Source organism: Fonsecaea pedrosoi, assembly GCF_000835455.1.
Source record: "Fonsecaea pedrosoi CBS 271.37 unplaced genomic scaffold supercont1.7, whole genome shotgun sequence".
Classification (NCBI taxonomy): Eukaryota; Fungi; Ascomycota; class Eurotiomycetes; order Chaetothyriales; family Herpotrichiellaceae; genus Fonsecaea; species Fonsecaea pedrosoi.
The window spans coordinates 2,036,511-2,059,159 of record NW_013550609.1 but is presented as its reverse complement, the minus strand read 5'-3'; the positions used below and the strand labels follow the sequence as shown (position 1 = coordinate 2,059,159).

The 22,649-nt window shown below is 52.1% G+C and overlaps 7 protein-coding genes across 7 annotated transcripts; 6 read left to right on the top strand and 1 right to left on the bottom strand.

The window, feature by feature from the left end:
• Positions 1-66: 66 nt before the first annotated feature.
• Positions 67-2,358, top strand: Z517_10801 (uncharacterized protein; the record flags this gene model as incomplete). The annotated part of the gene is made up of 1 exon (XM_013424410.1): positions 67-2,358. One exon carries the CDS (start codon positions 67-69, stop codon positions 2,356-2,358), a length of 2,292 nt encoding a protein of 763 aa, XP_013279864.1.
• A 433-nt stretch (positions 2,359-2,791) lies between these two features.
• Z517_10800 (uncharacterized protein) lies at positions 2,792-5,762 on the top strand (the record flags this gene model as incomplete). The annotated part of the gene is made up of 2 exons (XM_013424409.1): positions 2,792-4,022; positions 4,081-5,762. 2 exons carry the CDS (start codon positions 2,792-2,794, stop codon positions 5,760-5,762), a joined length of 2,913 nt encoding a protein of 970 aa, XP_013279863.1.
• A 1,479-nt stretch (positions 5,763-7,241) lies between these two features.
• Z517_10799 (uncharacterized protein) lies at positions 7,242-9,981 on the top strand (the record flags this gene model as incomplete). The annotated part of the gene is made up of 6 exons (XM_013424408.1): positions 7,242-7,274; positions 7,352-7,379; positions 7,437-7,543; positions 7,594-8,175; positions 8,227-8,690; positions 8,745-9,981. The coding sequence occupies 6 exons, from the start codon at positions 7,242-7,244 to the stop codon at positions 9,979-9,981; spliced, it is 2,451 nt and encodes an 816-aa protein (XP_013279862.1).
• Positions 9,982-10,784: 803 nt separating this feature from the next.
• On the top strand, positions 10,785-12,545 carry Z517_10798 (uncharacterized protein; the record flags this gene model as incomplete). The annotated part of the gene is made up of 1 exon (XM_013424407.1): positions 10,785-12,545. One exon carries the CDS (start codon positions 10,785-10,787, stop codon positions 12,543-12,545), a length of 1,761 nt encoding a protein of 586 aa, XP_013279861.1.
• A 768-nt stretch (positions 12,546-13,313) lies between these two features.
• Z517_10797 (uncharacterized protein) lies at positions 13,314-14,117 on the top strand (the record flags this gene model as incomplete). The annotated part of the gene is made up of 1 exon (XM_013424406.1): positions 13,314-14,117. One exon carries the CDS (start codon positions 13,314-13,316, stop codon positions 14,115-14,117), a length of 804 nt encoding a protein of 267 aa, XP_013279860.1.
• A 3,559-nt stretch (positions 14,118-17,676) lies between these two features.
• On the top strand, positions 17,677-19,275 carry Z517_10796 (uncharacterized protein; the record flags this gene model as incomplete). Its single annotated transcript, XM_013424405.1, has 3 exons — positions 17,677-17,827; positions 17,883-18,340; positions 18,394-19,275. The coding sequence occupies 3 exons, from the start codon at positions 17,677-17,679 to the stop codon at positions 19,273-19,275; spliced, it is 1,491 nt and encodes a 496-aa protein (XP_013279859.1).
• Positions 19,276-20,871: 1,596 nt separating this feature from the next.
• Z517_10795 (uncharacterized protein) lies at positions 20,872-21,294 on the bottom strand (the record flags this gene model as incomplete). The annotated part of the gene is made up of 1 exon (XM_013424404.1): positions 20,872-21,294. One exon carries the CDS (start codon positions 21,292-21,294, stop codon positions 20,872-20,874), a length of 423 nt encoding a protein of 140 aa, XP_013279858.1.
• Between the last annotated feature and the right edge of the window lie 1,355 nt (positions 21,295-22,649).

Sequence of the window (22,649 nt, the reverse complement as noted above, 5' to 3'; positions counted from 1 at the left end):
CAGGCCTCGTTCAATGCTATTCGACCCTCTAAAGACCCGAGAATCCGTCCGACAGCCATAGGAGCTATGCAACATGATACTGCTCTGCGGGCCATCACTACTCGGTTGAGTATAACACCAGCCGAAGACCTTCCTCGAATATGCGGCTTCCTTGCGACCTCGTTGGCTCAATGTCCTGTCGAATTGCTTTCCTCAGACAGCAAAGGCAATAGCTCTTCTGTGGTCGCCCACAAACTCAAGACTCGAATCACCGCTTTGCTGCAGGACAAATCTACCGCTAGCCGGCTCAGCGCTGCTGTGCTCATCAAGGCAATTGTTGACAATGGTGGCTTGAAGGTTCTCTCGAACTGGGATGTCTGGGCCAGAGGCTTGATCAGCGGCTTAGGAAGACATGAGCCACTGGAAGTAAAAAGAATCCATCTGGCTACTGTGACTCGGATTTTTGTTCTCTCCCAGGAACAGTCAGTATTGTTGCGGGAGGTAACAACGCCACTCCTCCCTGGTTTTATCACAGCATGTTTTGGCCTCATCAAGCCAGCCACAGCTCATGTTGACAATAGTGTCAACCCCATGCTTCAATCGGTGCTTCAATGCTGGATCCAATTGTTGCCGCAGCATGCCACAGTCTTTCGCCCCTTCCTGAGCCGTATCAAGCCGATTTGCCTGAACCTGCTTGAAGACGCTCGGACTACGACTTCGACGAGGGAGCTCACCATTCAGCTTCTTTGCTTGTTATTGTCATGCACACCGAAGAATACAATAGCTCAGGAATGGTCGCAGACAGCCTCCAACCTCATCGACAGCGCTCATCAATCTGCCAACGTGTTTTTCAGATCCGTCATCGAGGAATACGAGGTCAATGACAAGGCTCGTCAAAGCTCAGTGGGGAGGCAAGATTTTTCCAAGGAGCCGAAGGCTTCTGGCACTGATCCGATGGGGTTGGGTCAATGGGTTGGCATGCACGACGGTAGTACCAGGCTTGCAACGTTGCTTGCGTGGTTAGGATGTCTAGTGTCAACGCCTACGTCTCAAGTTATTACAGTTCCTCTTGGCCCAATACTTGACCTGACTGGTCGTATACTGGCAGTGACAGTACCTGGGCAGGCGTCAAACACAACTGATACGCCAAAGTACAACAAAGAAACGAGTCGAGAAGAGAAGGGAAATCTTTGGCTGAATCTTCCTCGTCTTCATGTGTCATGTCTTCGTCTGATACAAAAATTATGTGAGACCTACGGACAGGCTTTTCTTTCGGTGCATGAGTCTATGGTCAACCAAGTTGTGGAATCATTTGTGGCCATGACAGGTGACGATATGGTGAGGCGAGAGGTCTATGTCACCTTCAGTTGTCTCTTGAGCAGGCTGAATACTACCGGTTTGGTGTTGCGTGAGACCATCTTCTCAACCCTACTTGAGCACTGTTGCAAGGACCTGCAACGCGCTATTCCCGGCTCAGATGATCGCGGCAACCAAAATCCCTCAAAGGATGGATTTTTGAGTGCTAAATCTACTTTGTCGGTGGCTGGGAGTCTTCGCTCACTTGAAAGGCGGCCCGCAGTATATCAAGCGGCTTGGAACTTACTACCAGCAATCTTGACCCATTGTCCGATGATATCACGCCAAGCTAGAATAGAAGCAGACAGACTGTCCGTGTTGCTCAATCATCACGATGCCATGATGGCAAGTGTTATGCGTCCAATGCTGTCTAAAGACGGAAAGTCGAGGGCTCCCAGTCTACTTCCGTTCCTCGCCAGGAGTGCAGCAGATTGTCTCGACACCGAGGCTCTTCTCAGACCTCGAATGCCCGTTATACAAATTAACGAGCGCCCTGCCCAGGAAGCTCGCGATCCACCTGTCCACCTTGATGTCCAGGAGACGGCAGGCATAGCTGGCGAGGACAGCCAAGTTTCAGTTACCTCTGAGGGGACTGCCGAGCCCTCGGAGGCTGGCGTCAAACAACAGCCTACCATCGGTCCCGAGGAACAGGAGGAGCGGGGGTTACAGACATTAACGGCGAGGAAGCGAAAACTGCAGAGCGTTCAAGATGGCGGTTCTCGGGCAGATACTCCGATGGTATTCGAGCCCCGCGAATCGTTGGATTCGAGACTAGCCAAGGTGCCACGGTTAGAGGATGACAGTATGGAAGAGGTCAGTGCAGTCGAGCACCCTCTGCCAAAACCTTTAGTTGCTACAAGATCTGAGATAGAAGAACGGTCGTCCAACTCGGGAGTCCAGCCTGCCGGGGCAGTCTTCAACATGGTTTCTTCCGAGACCAATGGAAACCCCGACAGTGATAGCAGTGACTCCGAGATTCCGACAATTGACCCGGACTTGGACACGGATGAGGAGGATCTTTGAATGCGTTAGCTCTGACAATCAGACAGGATATTTGTGACCATCACACAGTCCATGTAAGAAGTACAGTAATGATGCTAGAGTCCACTTGTACAATAATTTCATCATCGTTGTAGATCTGAAGCATTCTAGCTCGACAATCGCGTCGAAGTGTGTCAGGGGGGACGCGCCGGTTGCGTCATTTGATAAACAAAACCTTTGGGGGCGACGTCCAACTTCGCTTCAATGTGCCGTGAAAAAAGAACCCGTTCAACGGTTCATAGCTTGCTCCATTCTGCTCTATCATTTCCTATGGCGTGAAGCACCTTCAAAAGTTTGCTCCAGCCCTAGCAAACTTTCTCTAGCTTCCTTTGCTCGTTACCAGCCTGTGCGGAACTTCATTCGAGAGATTCGCGTCCTTTCAGGTGCTTCCTTGATCATCATTAACAACACCATCATGTCCAAAAGAAAATTACCGTGGCAACCCGCATCAGATATCGTTGATCTCACCGGAGACGACGATGACGACGATTCTCAGAATCATTCGCGGTCCAAGGTCCCCAAGAAGACCCAATCCTTCAGTACTTCTCAACGGCGCGCTACCCTTCCAACACCACCGTCTTCAAGTCAACCCGGAAATTCCTCACATCGCTCGAAACAAACACACAAAGATTACACACCTAGTCTTAGCCAATTCAGCCAAAGATCCCACGGCAATGCCGTACACGATAGCTGGCTGGGCTCTACCCAGGAACAGGAGGCAGATATCGCCCGAGAGATTGACCTGACAGAGGACTTGGATGACGATGTATATGAGAATTTTCAATTGTACGGAATACTCAATACCAAGATCGTTGGCTGTCGATTCTACGATGGCCAGGCCACGGTCGGAGAATACGTCAGGGTGAGGCGGGAGCCCCGTAATCAGTACGATAGCAATGCCATCAGAATCGATAATGTCCTCCGTGATCAAATCGGCCATATCGGCAGGAATGTGGCGGCAAAACTGGCACCGTTGATGGACGCTGGCTCACTCCTGGTCGAAGGGGCCTTGACAGGTCCAAAGACCTACTACGACTGTCCCATCGGTCTCAAACTCTTTGGCACCAACGACCCCGTTGCAGGTGCGGCTCTGGCCCGCCAGATGCAAGATCTGCATCTGCCCATTACAGAGTACAACAAGTCAGAAAGAGAACGCAAGAAGCGCCTGCAGGAGTTCGAGAAGCAGCAGAAGGCCAGAGAAAAGGCTGCCGCTGCAATGCGGAAGCAAGGCATGACGGTCTTTGACAACGAAGGACCGAACAAATATAGCAACATGGGCGCCCACCCAGGCTTGGGCACACAGACAGAACCAAGCATGGATCAACTTCTCAGTGGGACTGCGGTGTTCAATCCCCGCGATGTACAGAGCGTCGTCAACAAACTTGGAGCCGGGGAAGAGGTGCTTTCGAAGATGTCCATGGCAGATCAGCCTAACGAGCTTGCTACGGTGCTACTACCTTACCAGAGACAAGGCCTCCAGTGGATGCTGGACCATGAGTCCCCTTCATTGCCCAAGAGTGCTGAGGATGTGGTTCAGATGTGGAAGAAGACGGGCAAGTATTACACCAATATTGCAACCAACTTCTCCTCAAGCAAGGCCCCAGATCTGGCTAGTGGAGGACTCCTTGCCGATGATATGGGCTTGGGTAAGTGTTTTGCTCTGAAGCTTTGAACCCGTGGTCTGCTTCGCTAACGCCCTCTCAGGCAAGACTATTCAAATCATTTCGCTCATCATGGCCGATCCTCATAAAAATGGAGATCCAACCCTTATCATTGCACCGCTCTCAGTCATGAGCAACTGGAGCACGCAGGCCGCTTTGCACGTCAAGAACAAGTATGCGCCACGAATTCTGACCTACCACGGTCCTCAAAACAAGATGTTGCCGCCAGAGCAATTAAAAGAGTACGATATTGTCATCACAACATATCAAACGATGACCCAGGAGCTCTTCCCATACAGCAAGACCACACCTCAATCAACACCAGCACAGAAAGGGCTGTTCTCGGTGACATGGCGTCGCATTGTCCTAGACGAAGGCCACCAGATTCGGAATCCCAAGGCTAAAATGTCGCAAGCAGCATGTACTCTTCGGGCGACATCTCGCTGGATTCTGACAGGCACTCCCATCGTCAACAGTCTGAAGGACCTGTACTCGCATGTCAAGTTCCTTCGTTTGCCAGGTGGACTGACAGAGTTTGAGGTCTTCAATTCCACTTTGATACGGCCACTCAAGAATGGCTATGATGGAGCACGCCTGCTTCTCCAGGCCTTGATGTCGGCCTTGTGTCTGCGACGTATGAAGGACATGAAATTCATTGACCTCCGGCTTCCTAACATCACATTCCACAAATATCTCGTAAAATTTTTGGCTCATGAGCAGGAACGGTACGATGCTTTCAAGCAGGAGGCGAAAGGTCTAGTCGAAGCTGCAAAGGCCAAGAAAGGAGATTCTACCATGACAAACCTGCTTGAAGTGCTTCTGAGGCTGCGCCAGACGTGCAATCACTGGAAGATGTGCGGAGACGAGAGAGTGAGAAAATTACTGGAGTTGGTAGAGTCGAATGAGGTGGTGGACGTAACCAATTCGGCGAATCGCAAAGCTCTACAGGACATGTTACAGATACAGATCGACTCACAGGAAGATTGTTGTGTCTGCTTGGATTCACTGGACAATCCTGTCATTACGGCCTGCGCACACACCTTTTGTCGGGCATGCATCGAGAGAGTGATCGACACTCAGCACAAGTGCCCCATGTGTCGTGCATCTCTTCAAAACAGCGAGCAACTGGTCGAACCCGCAGCCGGAATTGGCGAAGGTGACGAGTTAGATCTTGATATTGATCCTGAGACTACCAGCACCAAGATCGAGGCGCTCGTCAAGGTACTCAAGGCATCTGATTCTGATCCTTCCGTCAAGACGGTAGTGTTTTCGCAATGGACATCATTCCTCGATCTGGTCGAGGCTCAGCTCGTCCGCCACGGTTTACAATTCACGCGACTCGATGGTAAAATGAACTCGACGAGACGTGACGCGGCGATTGAATCACTGAATTCTGACCCGTCTTGCAAAATCATGCTGGCGTCCCTTTCTGTGTGCTCTGTCGGCTTGAACCTTGTGGCCGCGAATCAAGTCATTCTGGCGGATTCATGGTGGGCTCCCGCCATTGAAGATCAAGCCGTGGACCGTGTCCATCGCTTGGGCCAAACTCGAGATTGCAAGGTCATTCGCTTGGTCGTAGAAGGCACGATCGAGGATGAAGTGCTCGAGATTCAGGCGAGAAAGCGGAAGTTGGCCAGCGAGGCGTTTGGAGAGAAGGATGGGGGTAAAAAGAGAGAGGAGAGACGAGCAGGGACATTGAGGGATATCGAAAGATTGTTGGCCTAGATCGGAATGTGGGAATCGAGAAAGGAAGTTAGATAGTCTGTTCAATTACCTGGGAGAATGGTCGGAGCTGGTTTCGGGTTTGTAGGAGTGAGGACGGCAGCGGTGAACTTGTATGACTAGTTGAGCTTCAGGTCTGTGTACCGAGATACGAGATGGCGTGTCCAGGATCTCTTGGAGGTGTTCCGACATTCTGTAGAAGATTTGTTAGCAATGCACGCGTCTAGTCGTAGTTGTACACCAGACACGGCTTGCACCAGGGCGCAGACAGGCCCCCCGCGCTTTTCCTTCTTCATTCTGTGTGCATAGATAAGTACCTGATGGTTCCGTGGTGCCATCCATCGAGACAATGAGCCTTCCTCAAGCCGCCACGCGTGAAGCCGGTATCATGAAAAACAATACGATAAGCAAAATAAATGGTGTGATGGGAAAAAAAAAGATGGTGGTGGACACCATAGCAACGAGACAAGAAACAGCCACAGTGGGTATATTTCTACAAGTAGCCACATCGGACCATGAAACCCCGAGCCTTGGGGCGGGTGAGGCTCACTTAGGCTTCCCTAACCTCGTTCAACGTCCACCGAACCTCGCCTAAAGAGCCTAAACCAGCCCCGTAGCCCGGCCCTTTGCAGGAAATTGCGCTTACCTATCGTCGGGGTGGATTGATGACAAGCGCTACCTGCTTGGACTTTGTACTTGTGGCATTCCACGCTTCTGCAACGTGCTCGAGCACATGCTTTTTCCCAATTGTTTTGCCCCCCCTCTCTTGTCTCAATCTCCTGGTGTGGTGACTTCCCGGAAAGAGAAGACGTGTTCGTGGGAATACCGGGAGGTCCGCGAGGAGGACAACATCGAAGTGATAATGACTTGCAGATGAGTTGCAACCGAGGCTGTTGATCTTGCATTGTTTCTGGGGAGGCATCTGACCCTCGACATCACTGAGGACGAGTAAGAACATCAACAGTTGCATCACTCCGCACCAAAGAAAGACGTCACCTCTGGACTGGCCGCAGAAAGAGGCTGCTGTTTGGTTTGTTTGTGGGTAGCACTGGTGGTTCCAAGTGGCTCCTGGTGCCTCCAGTGGCAGGGCAGAGCTCCAAACGCCACTACAAGAACCAGGGCCTGTGGGAGCTCCCGCCAATAGTTAATCCAGCAGGACCAGCTCCCTTGGGACATTTGGCCAGGTGCTTGTATCCGGTGCGGGGGACCCAACACCTACGGCACCCACTGCACCCGCAACACCACCTCAATCGCCCAAGCAGCCACTCACAACCTCGCCCGGCTCATGCATGTCGCAGCTTTCTGCGTCTCGAAAAAAAGTGGTTGATCATCATCACTCGGTCACCATCCCTCGGGCCCAGCGGTGGCTAACTCCCACTCTGCCAGTTTGAGCAGTCTTTCACTGTCTTTACCACCCAAATAATCTCGTCCATCGGCCGCCGGTGACAGTCTCTCCTTCAGAACCGCCTTTCCCTCGCCATCATGGCACCTATCCGCGCGGCGGTCTTTGCGACGGTGAGAGCTCCTTGCAGGACTAACCGCGCTGTTTCCCCGCATTGTTGTTGACTATCACTGACGCAAAACGTGATCAGCTGCTTCTGAACGATGCCTACCTGCCAGGTATGTCGAGCAGGATCCCTCTGTCCCAAGTTTTTCTCAAGCTCATACTTTCAATAGGCGCTATGGTCCTGGGCCATTCATTGAAAGACAAAGGCGCAAAAGCCCCCTTGGTGGCTTTTATTCTGGTCGACAGATTGTCCTCCGATACTATCACTGAGCTGCGAGTCCGTTCCTCTACCTGAATATTTCCCTGTACCAATACTGATAATGCCAGACCGTCTACGACGAGATCGTACCGATACAGGAGATCCAGAATAAAAACCCCTCCAACCTCTACCTCATGAATCGAGCCGACTTGATATCTACTTTCACAAAGGTCGAGCTGTGGCGGCAGACGCAGTTTAAGAGAATAGTGTACCTGGACGCAGACATGGTCGCGCTCAGGGCTCCGAATGAGCTTCTCACACTTGACACGAACTTCGCTGCAGTACCGGATATCGGCTGGCCCGATTGTTTCAACAGTGGCATGATGGTGCTGAATCCCAACATGGCTGATTACTATTCTCTCTATGCTTTGGCACAAAGGGGAATCAGCTTCGACGGAGCTGATCAGGGTCTCCTCAACATGCACTTTCGCGAGTGGGAGAGACTGAGTTTTGTGTACAATTGCACACCAAGCGGCCACTATCAATACGTCCCTGCCTACCGGCACTTCTCAAGTAGTATTGCAGTAGTGCACTTCATCGGCAAAGACAAACCATGGACGTTAGGTAGAGATAACAAGCTCAATACAGGTGTATACGGCGAGCTACTGGGAATGTGGTGGTCCGTCTACGACAGACACTATCGACCAAAGGTACGCAGGATTCTCAAGGGAAGCGAATTGTGGTCCGACTGACTTTTACAGACTGTCACCTACTACGACGCCCAAACTTTTGATTCCTCAAAAAAAGTGCAAGACTATGTTCGTGGGGAGGAACCTTTGTACGTAGTAGGCTATTCCAGCCAGCAGCCAGGACCCGGTCCAGTTTCACAACCCCAGCACCAATACCACTATCATCCAGAGCAACATCACCATGAACAACAGCAGGGGCAACAGCACCAATACGACCACCACTACCAACAGCAGGAACAACATCAGCAACATCAGCATCACGAACACCAGCACCACCATCCGACATCCGAAAATACTGGACAGATTCCCTTACCTCCGCAGATCCAAGTGTCTCAACCCGCATCTGGTCACACAACCTCTATAGAGCTGCCATTGGGCGATGCACCTACTCCTAAAGCCGCATCTGACTTCCACCCTGTCCCCACAGTCGAACAGAGGCGATTCTCGGCACCACATGCCGAATGGGATCCCGCAAGGTAGGCAAATGCTTGTGCTTTTGCAATGTTGGATGAGTTGCTTATAGTGAACAGAGAGCCTCCGCCTACACACTCGAAACCAGAGGCTGCCAACTTTCCAACCACGATCTATGACATGTCGAGCGAGACTACGCTCTTCCAACCGCCCTCTCACTATCCGGAAGCGCCAAAGGATATGTGGTATCAGGTGCCTGAGAAGGTTCCCGAGCCCGAGAAGCCGAAACCAATCTTCCCCTGGGAGACAAGGGCACCCAAACCTACACGAGTGTTTCCTCAGCCTAGGCAGCCGAGTCCACCACCACCTCCTCCTCCGGAACCGGAGGCCATTGTCTCTGAGGAAGTGACGACTCCCTCGGCCGCGACGGACGACACTGGGGCGACGGAAGAAAGCGTGACCACACCGCCTCAAGCACCGGTTGACCTTTGGGCTTCATTCCAGCAACGAAGCAATGCATGGGATGACATGCCCGAAATAGAGCGCTACGTGCAGGCCATCAGTCAACCTCGGAAAGGCAAGATACAGGTTCTATATAATACCCTAGGACAACGCTCGCCTCGTAACACCAGTGGCGCCACCACTCCAACAGAGAGAGATCGACGACGCCCGAGCATCAAACTAACCGACTTCCCGACCAAGGATGAGCGCCCGAGCTTGCCCGTGACTCCGGCGCCGATTCGACGACCTACCTTCTGGGGTGAGGAGAAGGACGAAGAAGGAACTTTGCCGACCGCAGAAGGTGTACCAAAACAAGCAGAATGGGTGCGTCGATTCTCCCACTACCCTCAACCTGAGTTTCCTGCTGCTTCACATCCCCCATCGCATGATGCGCATCGTGATTTCTATTGGAGATGCCAATATTGTGGGAAACAGAACCCGATTACAAAGTTGGAACAACTACAATTGTTGCAAAGTGAGGCGTTGTTATCGCCCACAGGGCCACGGGAATTGGCAGAGGTGGCAGAGCCTCCCGTAAGAAAAATGCCCGAGAGTTCAACCAAGGAAGAGATGGAGAAGGCGGTAATATCACACATATCCCCTACAAAAGTACCGAAACCTCCCAAACCCATACTAAAGCCCCCTCACTTTGAATTGGGTCAGGATACTGTTGAGCCTGTGGAAAATCCAGTAAGAGGTGGTCCACGAGACAACAATCTGTCTGGGTCTGTTGGATCTGCGCGAGTGAAAGAGGAATCGATTGATCCACTGTCTAGGCCCGGTACGGATGATAAGGAAGATGGGGGAGTTGCTCAGCGCGAGCCACGAGTCGCTGTGGCTGCTACGAAGGCATGATACTGGAATTCGATGGATAGGAAGGGATGAATGATGAGGGAGGTTCCATCAAAAAGGTGGGAACATTTCTGACAAGTGTTTTGCAGCATGCTTGTTGTCGAGATTGAAAGCTCTCTCTGCTTGTTTATGGTCGTCTTGCTTCTGGCGTTTCGGATCTAAGCATGACTTATGCATGGGAATGGAGCATCTATGGACGCTTAGTTTGAGGTTGAATGAGCCATTGCCATGGGCTTATGAGTTCTTGTCTAATGTGTATCATTATATTCAACAGCACGGCATGGCAAGCACATTGATTTTGCTACTGCATTGGGCGGTGCATTGAGCGGTGCCTATGGTGTCTAAGATACATATACTTAATTGACTATTTTGGGAGGTCCCATAGTCTGTGATCCTGGTTGTTTCTGGCAGTTCATCCGCCGCTTATCAAGAAAAAAGGGGGTCATGCAGGAGTTCAGCCTTGGCTTGGCGCCCAGACTCGGTCTCCTCAGCCTCACCTCCTTTTCGCTGTCGAGACTCAATCAGGCCTCCTGAGGTACTACCAGCTTACATTTACTGAGGACTAGAGAGGTCTTTCCAACCAGTTCATCTAAGCATGTCGACTCTTCCTTGAGCTTTCTAGGAATTCCCTGGGCAAATATCTCTGGTTGACGCCCTACAAGAGGTGCTGACTCCTGGTCGTTGGACGTGGCTTATTAATGCCACTGCATCGAGTACTCGGTTCCAATTGCGCCCAAGCTAAAAGATTCGGCTTCTCTCCTTTCAACCTTTCCAGTCGTGGGAAAGAAGCACCATAGACACCCATGATGGCCTACTCGATGAGTGTCAAACTCTCCGCCTCCGAGCTTGAAGAGCGTCGTCGTCAGCTCAATGGTGTTGGGTTCCGTGCCTGGCTCTCCCCAATCGTCCTCTTGGTCGTCGTCTACCTCTATCGACGCTACTTTTATCCATTGCTCTTCCCGTCGACATCAGCGCTGTCATCATCTGGCTCTCGGCAGGCGTCGCGAGTGCAGCTTTACCTTCGACGTGCTGTGTGGACCCTGCAGACGACATATATACCTGAATTTGGTCCCCTCTCTGTTCAACTGCTTGGCTTGATATACGCGGCATGGCTGCTTTATCTCACCTTTCGCAACACGGGAAACGACTACATGCACCTAACCAAGGCGTTTGGCCACGTGGCAGTCTCTCAACTCCCGATGCATTACCTCCTGTCCCTCAAACATACCACTTATTCACCCATCATGTTGGCCACGGGACTGACCCACGAACGCCTCAACGCCATTCACCGTATGTTCGGACGCATAGTTCATGTCTTTCTGGCCGCACATGCCGTGCTCTACCTCAGATTCTTCGTCGCAATGGGCTTTCTGCCGAAGCGGATAAAGGACCCCGACGTCCGGTTGGGCGTCCTGGCGTTTTGGATGTTCAACTTCGTGGGGTTGCTGAGTGTCCCCGTGGTGAGGAAGAAAATGTACCATGCCTTGTTCTATAGAAGCCATGTGGTGTTGAGCGCCCTTGTGATTCCGGTCTTGTGGGCGCATGTGCCTTATACGCGCTTCTACGTGGCGCAAGTTGCGGCAATTTGGATTCTTAGCGGGTGGTTGAGGAGGGTCAATGGGGCGACGAATGTGCGAGAGGTGAGATGTGAGGATATAGCTGGCACGCAGCTTGTGCGAGTGACGCTTCTTGTCGACAAGGCTAGTGCATTGGCGCGTGCGGCTCCCGGGCAGCACGTCTACGTTCGTCAGCGGAGGGGTATGATCGGTCCGAACACGCCGTTTACGATTGCGAACGTGCAGCCCTCGGCCACAGGCGAGAAGAAGGCGCAGCTGGTAGAGGTGATAGTCGTGTTCCGGAACATGGGTGGTCCTGGCACTTCCTTTCTCGCATCCATTTCTAAGCGGGAGGCGGCGGCGACGAATGAAGTCCAGATCGAAGGACCCTATGGCGAAGCCAGCGTGTACATGCCCGAGATCCTCGACTCTGGTCTCGACGACGATTCAGTCCTTCTCGTGGCTGGTGGGATAGGCGCCACGTACGTCCTGCCGATATACACGGCTCTGTTGCAGGCACGACGACGGCATCGTCGTCAACATCGAGCAGATGGTGGGACACAGGGAGGGGAAGCAGGAGAACGCATCAAAATGGTGTGGCTGGTCAAATCCCTCGCCGATGCACAATGGGGCATTGAGCTGCTCGTGCGGTGTCTTGCAGAGGAAGTCTCGCTCGATGTGGACGTTTACATCACGACCGTTTCTTCATCCTCGTTGTCTCCCGAAGGACTCGATCTGTCCAGTGCCTCCTCTTTGGCCTCGCTGAAGAAACGAGGTCTCAAAATTCACCAGCTCGGCCACCGTCCGGCTCTTGACCCCGTTGTCGACGACATCTTTTTCTCCTCGAGCATTGACTGCGTTCCCCCGACTCGGGTCCATGGAGTCACCGTGTTCGTGTGCGGCCCGCGCCGTCTGTCCGGCGATCTGAGGGCGCTTCTTGGTCGTCGTGTCGTCGGCGAGGGGAGACGGGTCAGGTGGTTCGAGGAGGTCTTTGGGTTTGGTGGGAGTTGAGAGCGGGCGGTGTTGTTTGTCTATTGTTGATATCTCGGAACTAATAATATGGTAGTCGAGTGCGTACTATGTCCTCTGTCCCATGGAAGTGTTCAGGTAGAGATATTCTCTTGTTATCCACGTACATACACATAGATAGGTCCCATTTTCGTCTTCGTCTAACCTGGTTAGGTTTTGCCATCTTGCCATCTTATCGTCTTTCCTCTCTCCGTCCATCATCAAGTATCCGTTAGATCATGTCTATCTCAGCTGGGCTTAGGATATAACAGCATAGAGGACAGCATAGAGGACAGCATAGAGGACAGCATAGTAAACAGCACAGCACAGCACAGCGCAGCACAGCGCAGCACAGCACGAAACTCCAAACGGAGTGTCATCAACGATGAGATGAGAGGGAGAGGGAGAGTCAAACAGGGGAAATACCAAATCACACACACGCAAACCGTCATAGATAATGTTCTATCTGTGTCTGTGAGTGATGTGAGTTAGTGATTGTAACTATGTTTGTAACTGCTGTTTGCTGTTTGCTTTTTTTCCGTCCGCTGTCCTTTTCTCCCTCCCTACACCTCCTTTTCTAGGGTTTTGGCCTGGAACGAGTACTTTTCTCTCCCTGTGATTTTTCTGCATTCATTCCCTCGACACGCACAGACACCCAATCTATCATCTATCCCATGTCCACGCGGCGGGTAGATAGATAGATATCATAGATATCATCTTTGGACCCTGCAGGGCCTCTCTCAGGGCGATAACCTATCCTCGTGCCTCAGCATGGCACCACTCCGAGTCTGCGGCAGAGCAAAAATCCTTGTGCTCGGACTGGCTCTGGTTTCTGCTCTGCCACCAGTCTCGGTCTCGGTCTCGGGCGCTCCTGTCCATTACAGACACGATCATCGACATCGACGTCTGCATGGAAGTGCCGTCCTTGAGAACGAGCACTGGCGAATCGGGGCTTCAAGCACGGTGTTGGTCGAGGCCACGGCCACCCCCAACCCTCGCGCCATGCCCGAAGACGATCTCCCGAGCGTGGAGACGACGACGACGACGCGCTTCGTGTACTATCCCCTCGCGACACCCTATAACCCCGATGCGCTTCACGTGGAGGAGGAAGACGAGATGCCCGCAGAGGTCTTTGCGAGGATTTCCGACCGCGCCCGTGCTCTAGTTCGCAGCTCTGCATACCCACCAAACAACCCCGTCAAAGCAGCCACGGGCTTGTTTGAGCATCTGGCGTCTCCGCGCAATCCTTATAGCGATGGCGAAAGCATCTCTTCACCACCGTACCTACTGAACGAAAAGTTGATCTCTCCCCCTTCCAGAGTCTCCAACTCGGCCGTTGTCTTCTTCCTTGGTGCGGTCGGCTTCTTCTTCGTCTCTCTCATCTGGAACCTGTACATCCGCCACGTTTGGACCTGGGATAAGGTTAACCAGATAGACATAGGCGCGGCGGGAGCCATGCGATTGACATCATTGACAGGAGAACGTCGGCGTGGTGGCACAGCCAAGGCTCGTCGCAGTCCCGGCGGATGGTTACGGGCAGCCAACGAGGCGTCTGCACCTGTGTCTGTCGCGTGAACATTCTTTTGAACGGCCTTGACGGGACACTTTTATGGAGGCCTTCCTTCGGACCGCCAGAGAGTATCTTACAACCAAAGTTGACTCGAGCGATCTTGAGCGATCGATAAAAGGGCGAGATGGTCGTCGTTTGGCAGAATATATCAGGGACACCTTAGCATTTCGGTGGCTGGAAAGCTGACAGTAATGGAACGCTTGTTCCGATGAAATGTGTTCGTAAACATCTGAAGACCCTCGTGATATCTCTCTGATTCCGATGGTGCACTGCATACAATGAGTGTATCACGCTAAGAATCGTCCTGCCCAGGGGGTTTTCATCCCACACATGTCCGTCTGTACTTCAACAACAACCTGAATCATCAAGCGACCACTTTGGATATGCCTCTTGACGTGTGATGCGATTAATTGCACCGGCGCTGCAAAGATAGAGAAGAGGGCGCGTCTTGTCACTGACATATCTAGCAAGCTATCCTTCGTAGCTCTCACCCTTGCCTGTCCTGTCAAACACATTGGTCGCTTCGGTGACTCTGCCTCTCTCAAGGTGAAAACAAAGGAGAAAGTTATATTTGGTGACACATGGAGCAAACAGAAGAGAGATTCCAAGGTACAGAAAGACCGAGCCCGAGTCAACTGTAGCGAAAGGTAATCTGTCGTGATAGACATTCTTCGCTCGGGCTTGTGACAAGCCACAAGTCTATGTGAAAGCAGATTGCACTCGTTGATGGTTTGGATAGGGAGACATGTAAAGTGATGCTTTGAGGTCCATAAAATGTCTTCTTCAGCGGCGAGCTCAAACATCTTTTTTGTCTTCTTTCACAAATTGATACCCAGTAAGAAACATATCTGAGCATCCACTTCTCAATCCTTCAATCCATCTCTCAGCAGGCAGGCACGGCTGAAGATATCTCAAGCCGGTGGGTCAACCGCCTCATCTGGGAACCTAGAAGAGCAACAATGTACGTATTGGTGATCCTTGCGATTGTCATTGGCGTCATTTGGGCCGTCGGCCTCATAGTGGTTATGTGGGCGTCCTGGCAGGAGAGCCAAGGACTGGTCCACAGATTGCAGGGAGAGCGAAACAGCAACGTCCGCTCGGGCTTCGAACCGCTTCTTCGTGTCGAAGGACCTTTGGAGTGGTAGGAGTGAAGGCTGCCGCGTCCCTTGTTAGCCACTTATCGAACGCTGTGGTGAGCATCAAACAGGTGACCTGAATACAACACTGTTGCTGATCAGACGTTGCCGTTTGCAGGGCTAGTGAAAGCGAGTGCTCCAGGGGGTTTATATCTATTTTCGACATGTCAGTTCTCGTAAAGACCACAGCTACACATTGCCCTGATGGCGACATCATCAGACATCCACGACATCATAACAAACACCACCGATTTGACTTCAGCACGCCTCTCTCGACGCGAGATCAACACAAACTGTTGTATTAACATCATCAACCATCTCGGGGGTTGCAAGACGGAGCCATGGTTTCAAGCCTAGCGCGGGGACTGACGTTAGTACTCTTCATCTTCATCTTCGGGGCCTAGCAATGGTATACATGCACAAACTCAACCCGAATAGTCCATTCAGGAGATTTCTTCAGCGAAGGAGGGCTGGCATAACTGTGTCAGACCCTGACAGGCTAGCAAATCACCAGGGTAGGCTGTGAGGCGCTGATGGCGAGCATATTGAATCTCTGACCCTTTGCTTCCAGTCACGAAGTCGATATGATTGAGAGACCGGTTGATGGCTAGCACCAAGATCTACTGCAGATTAGCTTACCAACAACGGTGCCATGAAGCTCAGCGCCAATGGCGAGACATCTTGAGCTAGCATGGACTTGATGCCAATCTGGTGGAATCCCCATGGACGTGTCAGGATAGCCACATGTGGTACAGGACTGAGACCCTTTTACTGAAAGTGCTTCTGATCTTCGAAGCAGCTCAAGGGAAATTTCTCCAGCAGGTCTTTCCGGCAAACCCTTGTGTGCTCCGTGGAGCGTAAATGGCAATGTAGAAAGGCAGAAATGCCATCAAAGGGATTTCCTGGTGGGTGTGATCCGTCCCTTTGGTCGACTGGCGGACTGTCGTACGATCGACATACCCACTGGCCAGCTGCACGGTCCTCGAATCGGAGATCCTTGGGAAGGGAGGACTCATCGGCTTAGGCAGGGGCAGCCCTACAACATGCCCTCGGCCGTTGACTACTGTGTAAGTCTTCTAGAGGTTTTCCTCCGACTTCTCTGGCACCTCTGGCTGGCTGCGGCCGGAAGCAGTGGTGGCGACTTTTGCAATATCAGCCGCTGAAACTTTCCACAGCCAAGGAGTCGGGTAGCTTTGGCTTTGGACGATTGGTCACGCCGACGAAGACCTTCGGCCTCAAAAATGAAGATCTTCGAAGGGGCTCAATTCAGCCTGCCAGCTCGACATATCTTGTGCAAGAGACTGCCACCGTCCAACCCTGACGGGGTTGCAGGTGTGACGCGTACGAGTTTCGGTCGACCACACGGTAGCCTAGCAGCCAATTGTTTCGCCTGCCCCAAGATCCTCCTGGGGATCTCTGTTCCTTGAAGATAGAGAAGAGGGCCTGAGAGCTTGGGATCCATTAGAAGGCCCAGAACCCGTAGAGCTAAGGTATAGCAGCGAAGATCTTTTGGGGATGTGTATGAAATGTGCGCAAATGTGGTCCTGGGAGGATGATGATCGGCGGGTTGACGAGGGCTCGTTGGATGGTCATCTGGTCTAGGTCCGCAGGGGGATGGAAAGTCTAGGAGTCTCCAAGGTGCATAGCGAGTAATGAGGATACTTACTGTACCTACTTGGATGAAGCAGTGGTGGACAGCATGATGATGGGAAAGTTGAAGCGCAGTCTTGTCTGAAGCGCAGCCTGGGAGGCTAAACACTTGCCCCTCCACTGCAAAACCCGCCCCTCATCCGCCTCCCCCTCCCCAATACTGTCCCACGCACACCACGATAGCACAGCATCTGCTTGACGGTGGTGACGGTAAGCTGCCTAAGCTGCCCTTCCTGGGTGCTTCCGCGTGTCTCCCTTGTCCATCATTGCTGTATCGAGTCGTCCATCGTGATGCCTTCTTCCCCCCTGCGCTCCAACACGCGACTTGTCTGCAGCTATTGGAGCTACGTCTGTGTTCCCCTGAATTATTTGTGCACAGACTGGCGTGCTGAAGCATGCAACCAGTCTGTCTGTCCGAGAATAATGGGCTGATCATGCTGGCGTTCCCCAAGGATGGGAAAGATCACACCTCGGCATTCCTCATTGCTTATCATCAGGCAGGCGCCTTGCTGAATGTGAACGTTGATGCGTGAAATCGAATGTTTGATGCTGATGCCTTCCTGAGCAGTCACGGGTTTCATCTCTTTTCTTTGTCTCCCTCCAGAGCCAGTCTCACCAGAACCAGACTTGACCCCAGACCATCTCGGATTCTACATACCCTCACAGCTGTACCAGACTGCGGACCCTCCTTAATTCGCCGACTCGCCTTGGCCTATTGAACAGTTGACCGCTTTCAGCACCTCATGAACCGGCCTTGCTCTACAGAGCACCCTTCACCATGGCTTCAACCTTTTTGGGCCGAGTCTTAAGCCGGGTTTCCTTCTACTCGTTTGGCTTCTTCAATTGGTGTCTGTTTCTGGGGCTATTTGTAAAAAATGGAACATTCTTCAGGAAGGATACCGAGCAAGACAAGCTACAATTTGCAATTGGTAAGCGAAGAGTGCAGAACTCCCGCAGGTAACACCACTGATTTCCTGTCTACAGAACGAGATCGCTTCTGGAACCTGACAAAATCACCTCTCCCTGGCTTCAAGCACTACTTCTACACCCTCCGCAACGGACTCAGACTACACTATATTAGCAACCGACATGGGCCTTCTCAGGGTAATCTGGTGGTATTCTTTCATGGATTTCCCGACAGTTCGATGATGTGGAGACATGTCATGCAAGAGCCGGCCATGCCAACCGGCAATACTACTTTGGTCTGCGTCGACTTGCCTGGATACGGAGGAAGTGATAGTTTCAAGAAGTACGACACCGAAGTGCTCGAGGCTCTTACGGAATTCGTCGTGGCAATGAGGGACAAGTACATACCCGCGGAGGCTTCAGACGAGACTAGCACATTCATCGTGGGCCATGACTGGGGTTGCGTCTTGGGATTCCGTTTGGCTGCAGAGGCTCCAAGCCTTGCAGATCGCTTCATTCTGACCAATGCGCCACATGTAAGTCATCGGACCCCAGTGCTGCCAGACCGGATGACTGACCATGTATGTAGGTTGAGCTCGCCTTTGCCAACAAGGACCGGATCCTGAACTCGGCCTCGAAGATCTTCAAGCAGTTTAAGCAATCGCCGAAACAAAACTTCGGGTGTTTGTCAAAAGCCTTGAATACGTTGAAGCCATTGCTCCTGCAAGTTTTGTTGATGGGTTACATTTTTGCATTCCACCTGCCATCAATCTTCGTCAGATACCTCGGCGTTGCCGGGAATTACTCGTTTATACGGGGAGCAAATTGGTCATCATACGGCAAAGGTTCTAAGGAATATCATGCGCAAGAATGCATGGCCTCTTCTTTCGGCCCTGGCCCAGAAGAATGCAAGACCTCAATTCCGACTGTCAATGGCACAGCAGCCTCCACCAACGGACAGGTTCAGGCAACCAGTTACGGCCCCAGCGTGCTGCAAAGAGCTCAATCTCCCCAGGAGGCTTTTTGGAATATGACCGGTTATTATCGAGACGGAGTGGGTTGGAGGCCATGGACCAAGTCGCTTGAGACTATAACCGACCTCTACGCTCTGGAGACTTCGGCTTCAGAGTCCAGTTCTCCCGGCAGACGTCGGTCTTCAATATCGCAGACTTTGTTCGTCGGTCAATACAAGGGCAGTCTCAAAGCACCCACGTACATTCTCTGGGGAGAGAAAGACCAGGCTTGCTCCAAACCAATCTGTCTAGATGGGATCGGAGACTACTTGGGCAGAGACAGCGAGGTGACGATTCTTCCACGAAGTGGGCACTGGACTCCTGTTCAGCAAAACGCTCGCCCAGCTCTTGCTACTGTGATTGGCTTATTTGCCGGAGGAGATCCGCGACCAGTGGCAAAAATGACCACCGAGGTGCAGAGAGTTTACGAGGGGGCGGTTTTGATGGTGAAGAAATGAAGGGCAAGTCAAATGAGGTGATGATATTATGTACACCTGTACTCAGATCCGGGATTGGGAAGGGATTTTCTGTATGATACCAGTTATCAGCGACGAGACCATGCGTTGCTGATACTACGACGAACGAGCTTGTGCGCGAGATGAAATGATTCCTCTTGAACTCACCAGTGCCACCGGACTGACGCCGTGTTCACATCCCCAAGCCATACTTAGGGCCTCCGCCTTGTCGCCAGGGTCCAGAAGGACCAAAATGTAAGTTGGAACCCCAGGACGATCAAAACCACCCCCATGACGGTCAAAGGCAGGTCACCTCTCCCATGGCAGGGTTCGCTCTGAAACGGTATGATGGTTAGTGCTGGCGAAGGAGAAGGAGGGGGAGTTGCTCGCGGCGCAACAATCCAATGATGTGCTTGACCGTGACCATGAGTGTGACTTGGATCCAGACTTGGACTTGTACTTATAAGCATCCAGGACTTGTAGATTGCAGCAGTCGCGGCGGTAGCGGCGAGCAAGATGCCCATGCCTGTGGCTATTCCTATGCCTGCGAGAGATACTGTGAGGATACCGAGGAATGCGAATGCGAGACGGGAATGGTGATCCCGAGCCATTGTTTCTCGTTCTCGTTCTGGTTCTGGTGAAGCTTCCATTTTCTTCGATCCGATGAGAGGAGAGGAGAGGGAGGCTGCGGTGGCGGCGGTTCGGTTCAACAGAGAAATTGAGAGACGAGAAAAAGGGTTGTAGGACGTTTGACGACCACCAAACGAACAAGAACGAGTCGAACAAGTCGATAGAAGCAGGAAGCGGGGGTTAGAGGCAGAAGTACAAGGAGGATGGACCACGCTGGTTCTGAATCTGATCTGGCTTTGTCTTTTGTCTGTCTCTCTGCCTTTGACCTTTTTTCTCGTTTGAAGCGTCGAGCGGCGAGTTTCGAGTATCGAATGAGTGATAGATCGTCTCTCGTGGTCATGGCTCGGCGGCGCCCGCGCCTTGCCTGGTGACATTGTGACATACCATATCGACCATAATGTCGAGTCTCAGTGACAGACGTATGTTTGCTCGTTGTGTGCCGACCAAAGACAAAAAAATCACACAAGAGCAAGAGCATCCAGAGGACCACATCACGACAATGTACTAGGTAGACAAATTGGGAATAGGTGGATATGCATATGGAAAATAAGAATTATGATTAAAAACTGAGTAGTACTTGACCCGTTTTTTGACGCCGTATGCCCCCATTCCCGCTCAATGACATACACCTTGAAAGATTCGTCAATTCGCGAATGCGCTGCTTTCCCTTTTCTCAAAAAGAGCATCTATTGTCAGTGTGAGGGTGATGATGATAAAAGGTGATATCCAGTCCCAATTGTTTTGGCACTACTGGATGCTGGGTGCTGAGTTCTGGGAGGAAAACGATGATGCACGACCCGGAGTGCCCGAGCGGATTGCCCAAAGTGTTCAAACCCACAAAGTCCGCGTCTGGTGCGCTGCGCAAGGAACGCGAAACAGAGATGGTGCTCTTTGAAGCTCTTGGTTGCAACAACTCCGAAGCATCCAACCCATTCCCGCGAGGAGAATATTGGTCGGGTCGAACGAAGTTTAGAACAAAATGTCCAGACAGCAACAACAAGTCAGAGCAGCCAGGAATGCCGCACAGCACCCATCCGCCGCAGCCTGATCCGGTGATCTATCATAGTATCCCACAGGCGGCGGACCTGGTTGATAATACATGCCCGGTTGTGGTGGGCCGTAGTATCCGTATGGTGGTTGTTGGCCCGGCGGACCTTGCGGCGGCCAGGGGCCTGGACCCGGGGGACCTTGATTCCAGCCCTGCGGCGGGACGTAGCCGCCGTTGGGATCTTGTGCGGGAGGGTAGGACTGAGGGACGGGACCGCGTGTGTTGTCTACCGGTGCATCGGGCGGGTAGTACGGGCCAGCGTCGTGATGTACTCGCGGAGGGACGGTTGGTGCTGAGTTTGGGGGAGGGCCGGTCGGGGGTTCGAATTTGGCGTTGTCGGCCATACTTGTAGTGAGGAGGGAATATGCGGTCTGTTGAGGAGGAAAAGGAGTCGTATTCAGCGATCAGTGTCCTTCACAAACAGATTCGCAGTGGCGTATTCTGCGGGGTGACAATTGTCGACGAGGCTGAGTGATCGCTCCTCTCACACCAGTCGGACAAGGCTGCGCTGCACTGCTGTTGGAGGGATTTCCTGACTCCAAGCGATCACTTAAAAGTTAATAATTCGCTGGTTTTTCCTCTGCAGTCAGCTCAGGAATGACTTTTTGAACAAACAACTGCGCAGCTGCACTCATGTGTAAAAGGTCAGTGACATCAATGCGCTTAGGAGTGGGAGAATTAGCAAAAATGTTGCGCAGTCAGATGTCATTGATTATGAGAGCCACCGTCGTCGGCAGCGGTCGGCAAGGCGGCGCTCAAACGTGTGAGGTGAGAGGCGAGAGTTTACCACTCAGTAGTTCTCAGCCCACACTGGTTGACTTGACTCGCCTTTCCTTGCCGCGAGGTGCCGAAAAGTCGGCTCTTTGTTTTTTTCGACCACGCCCCAGTCATGTGTGGGTGCTGGCTGGGTGAAAGAAGAATACTGGGAGTGAGTGATGTGCACTCGGTACTTGTACCTCGTACGCATGATAGAATAGATTGGAGAGCGTGGTGGGGGATGGTTAAAACCCTTTCTGCCTCATATGCACAAGGTACATACCCGTGACATCTTATAAGTATGAATCTCGATATTACTAGATAGGTAGGTAGTGCAGGGCTCTAAAAATGAAGTAAAAACCCTGGCGTGCGCTGGGGCGTGTTTGGTGTGTGGGCGTTTCGAGTTGATGTGATGCAAGCAATGCTGCGAACACCCTCGATGGGTGATGGGCCAAGGCGCATGCACATCCCCTCCTCCTCCCTCTCCCTTTTCTTCCCCCTCCATCACCACCATCCTCCCGTGGTCACTTGTCATCAGCACAACACATCCCCCATCTTGCTTGCTTGGGCTAGCAGTCTCTCTGCATATCCCAAAAGAACCCAAGCCACGGGGGAGAAATTAATTAATTACATGAGAAAAACAAGAATTTCAGCCCACGTGCGCCTTGTGTGAGGAATTTTTTCTTGTCAAGCTGTGCAACGTAGAGGTGATTTCCGAGGGACGAGAGATCGTTCTGCCGGCAAGCCGGTCGAGTTCGCAGACAAGCTCATGAGTGCTTGTGCTTGTGAAGTACTTACCTACATAGGTACCAACAGAAGTACTAGGCACATGGCCTACGTACGAGTACTTACCCGGTTCCATGGTTTGTAGACCGTACGTACGCATATACAGATGTACCGGATCAACCAATTCCGTCGCCAATTCACGATTCGAGTAGTTGTG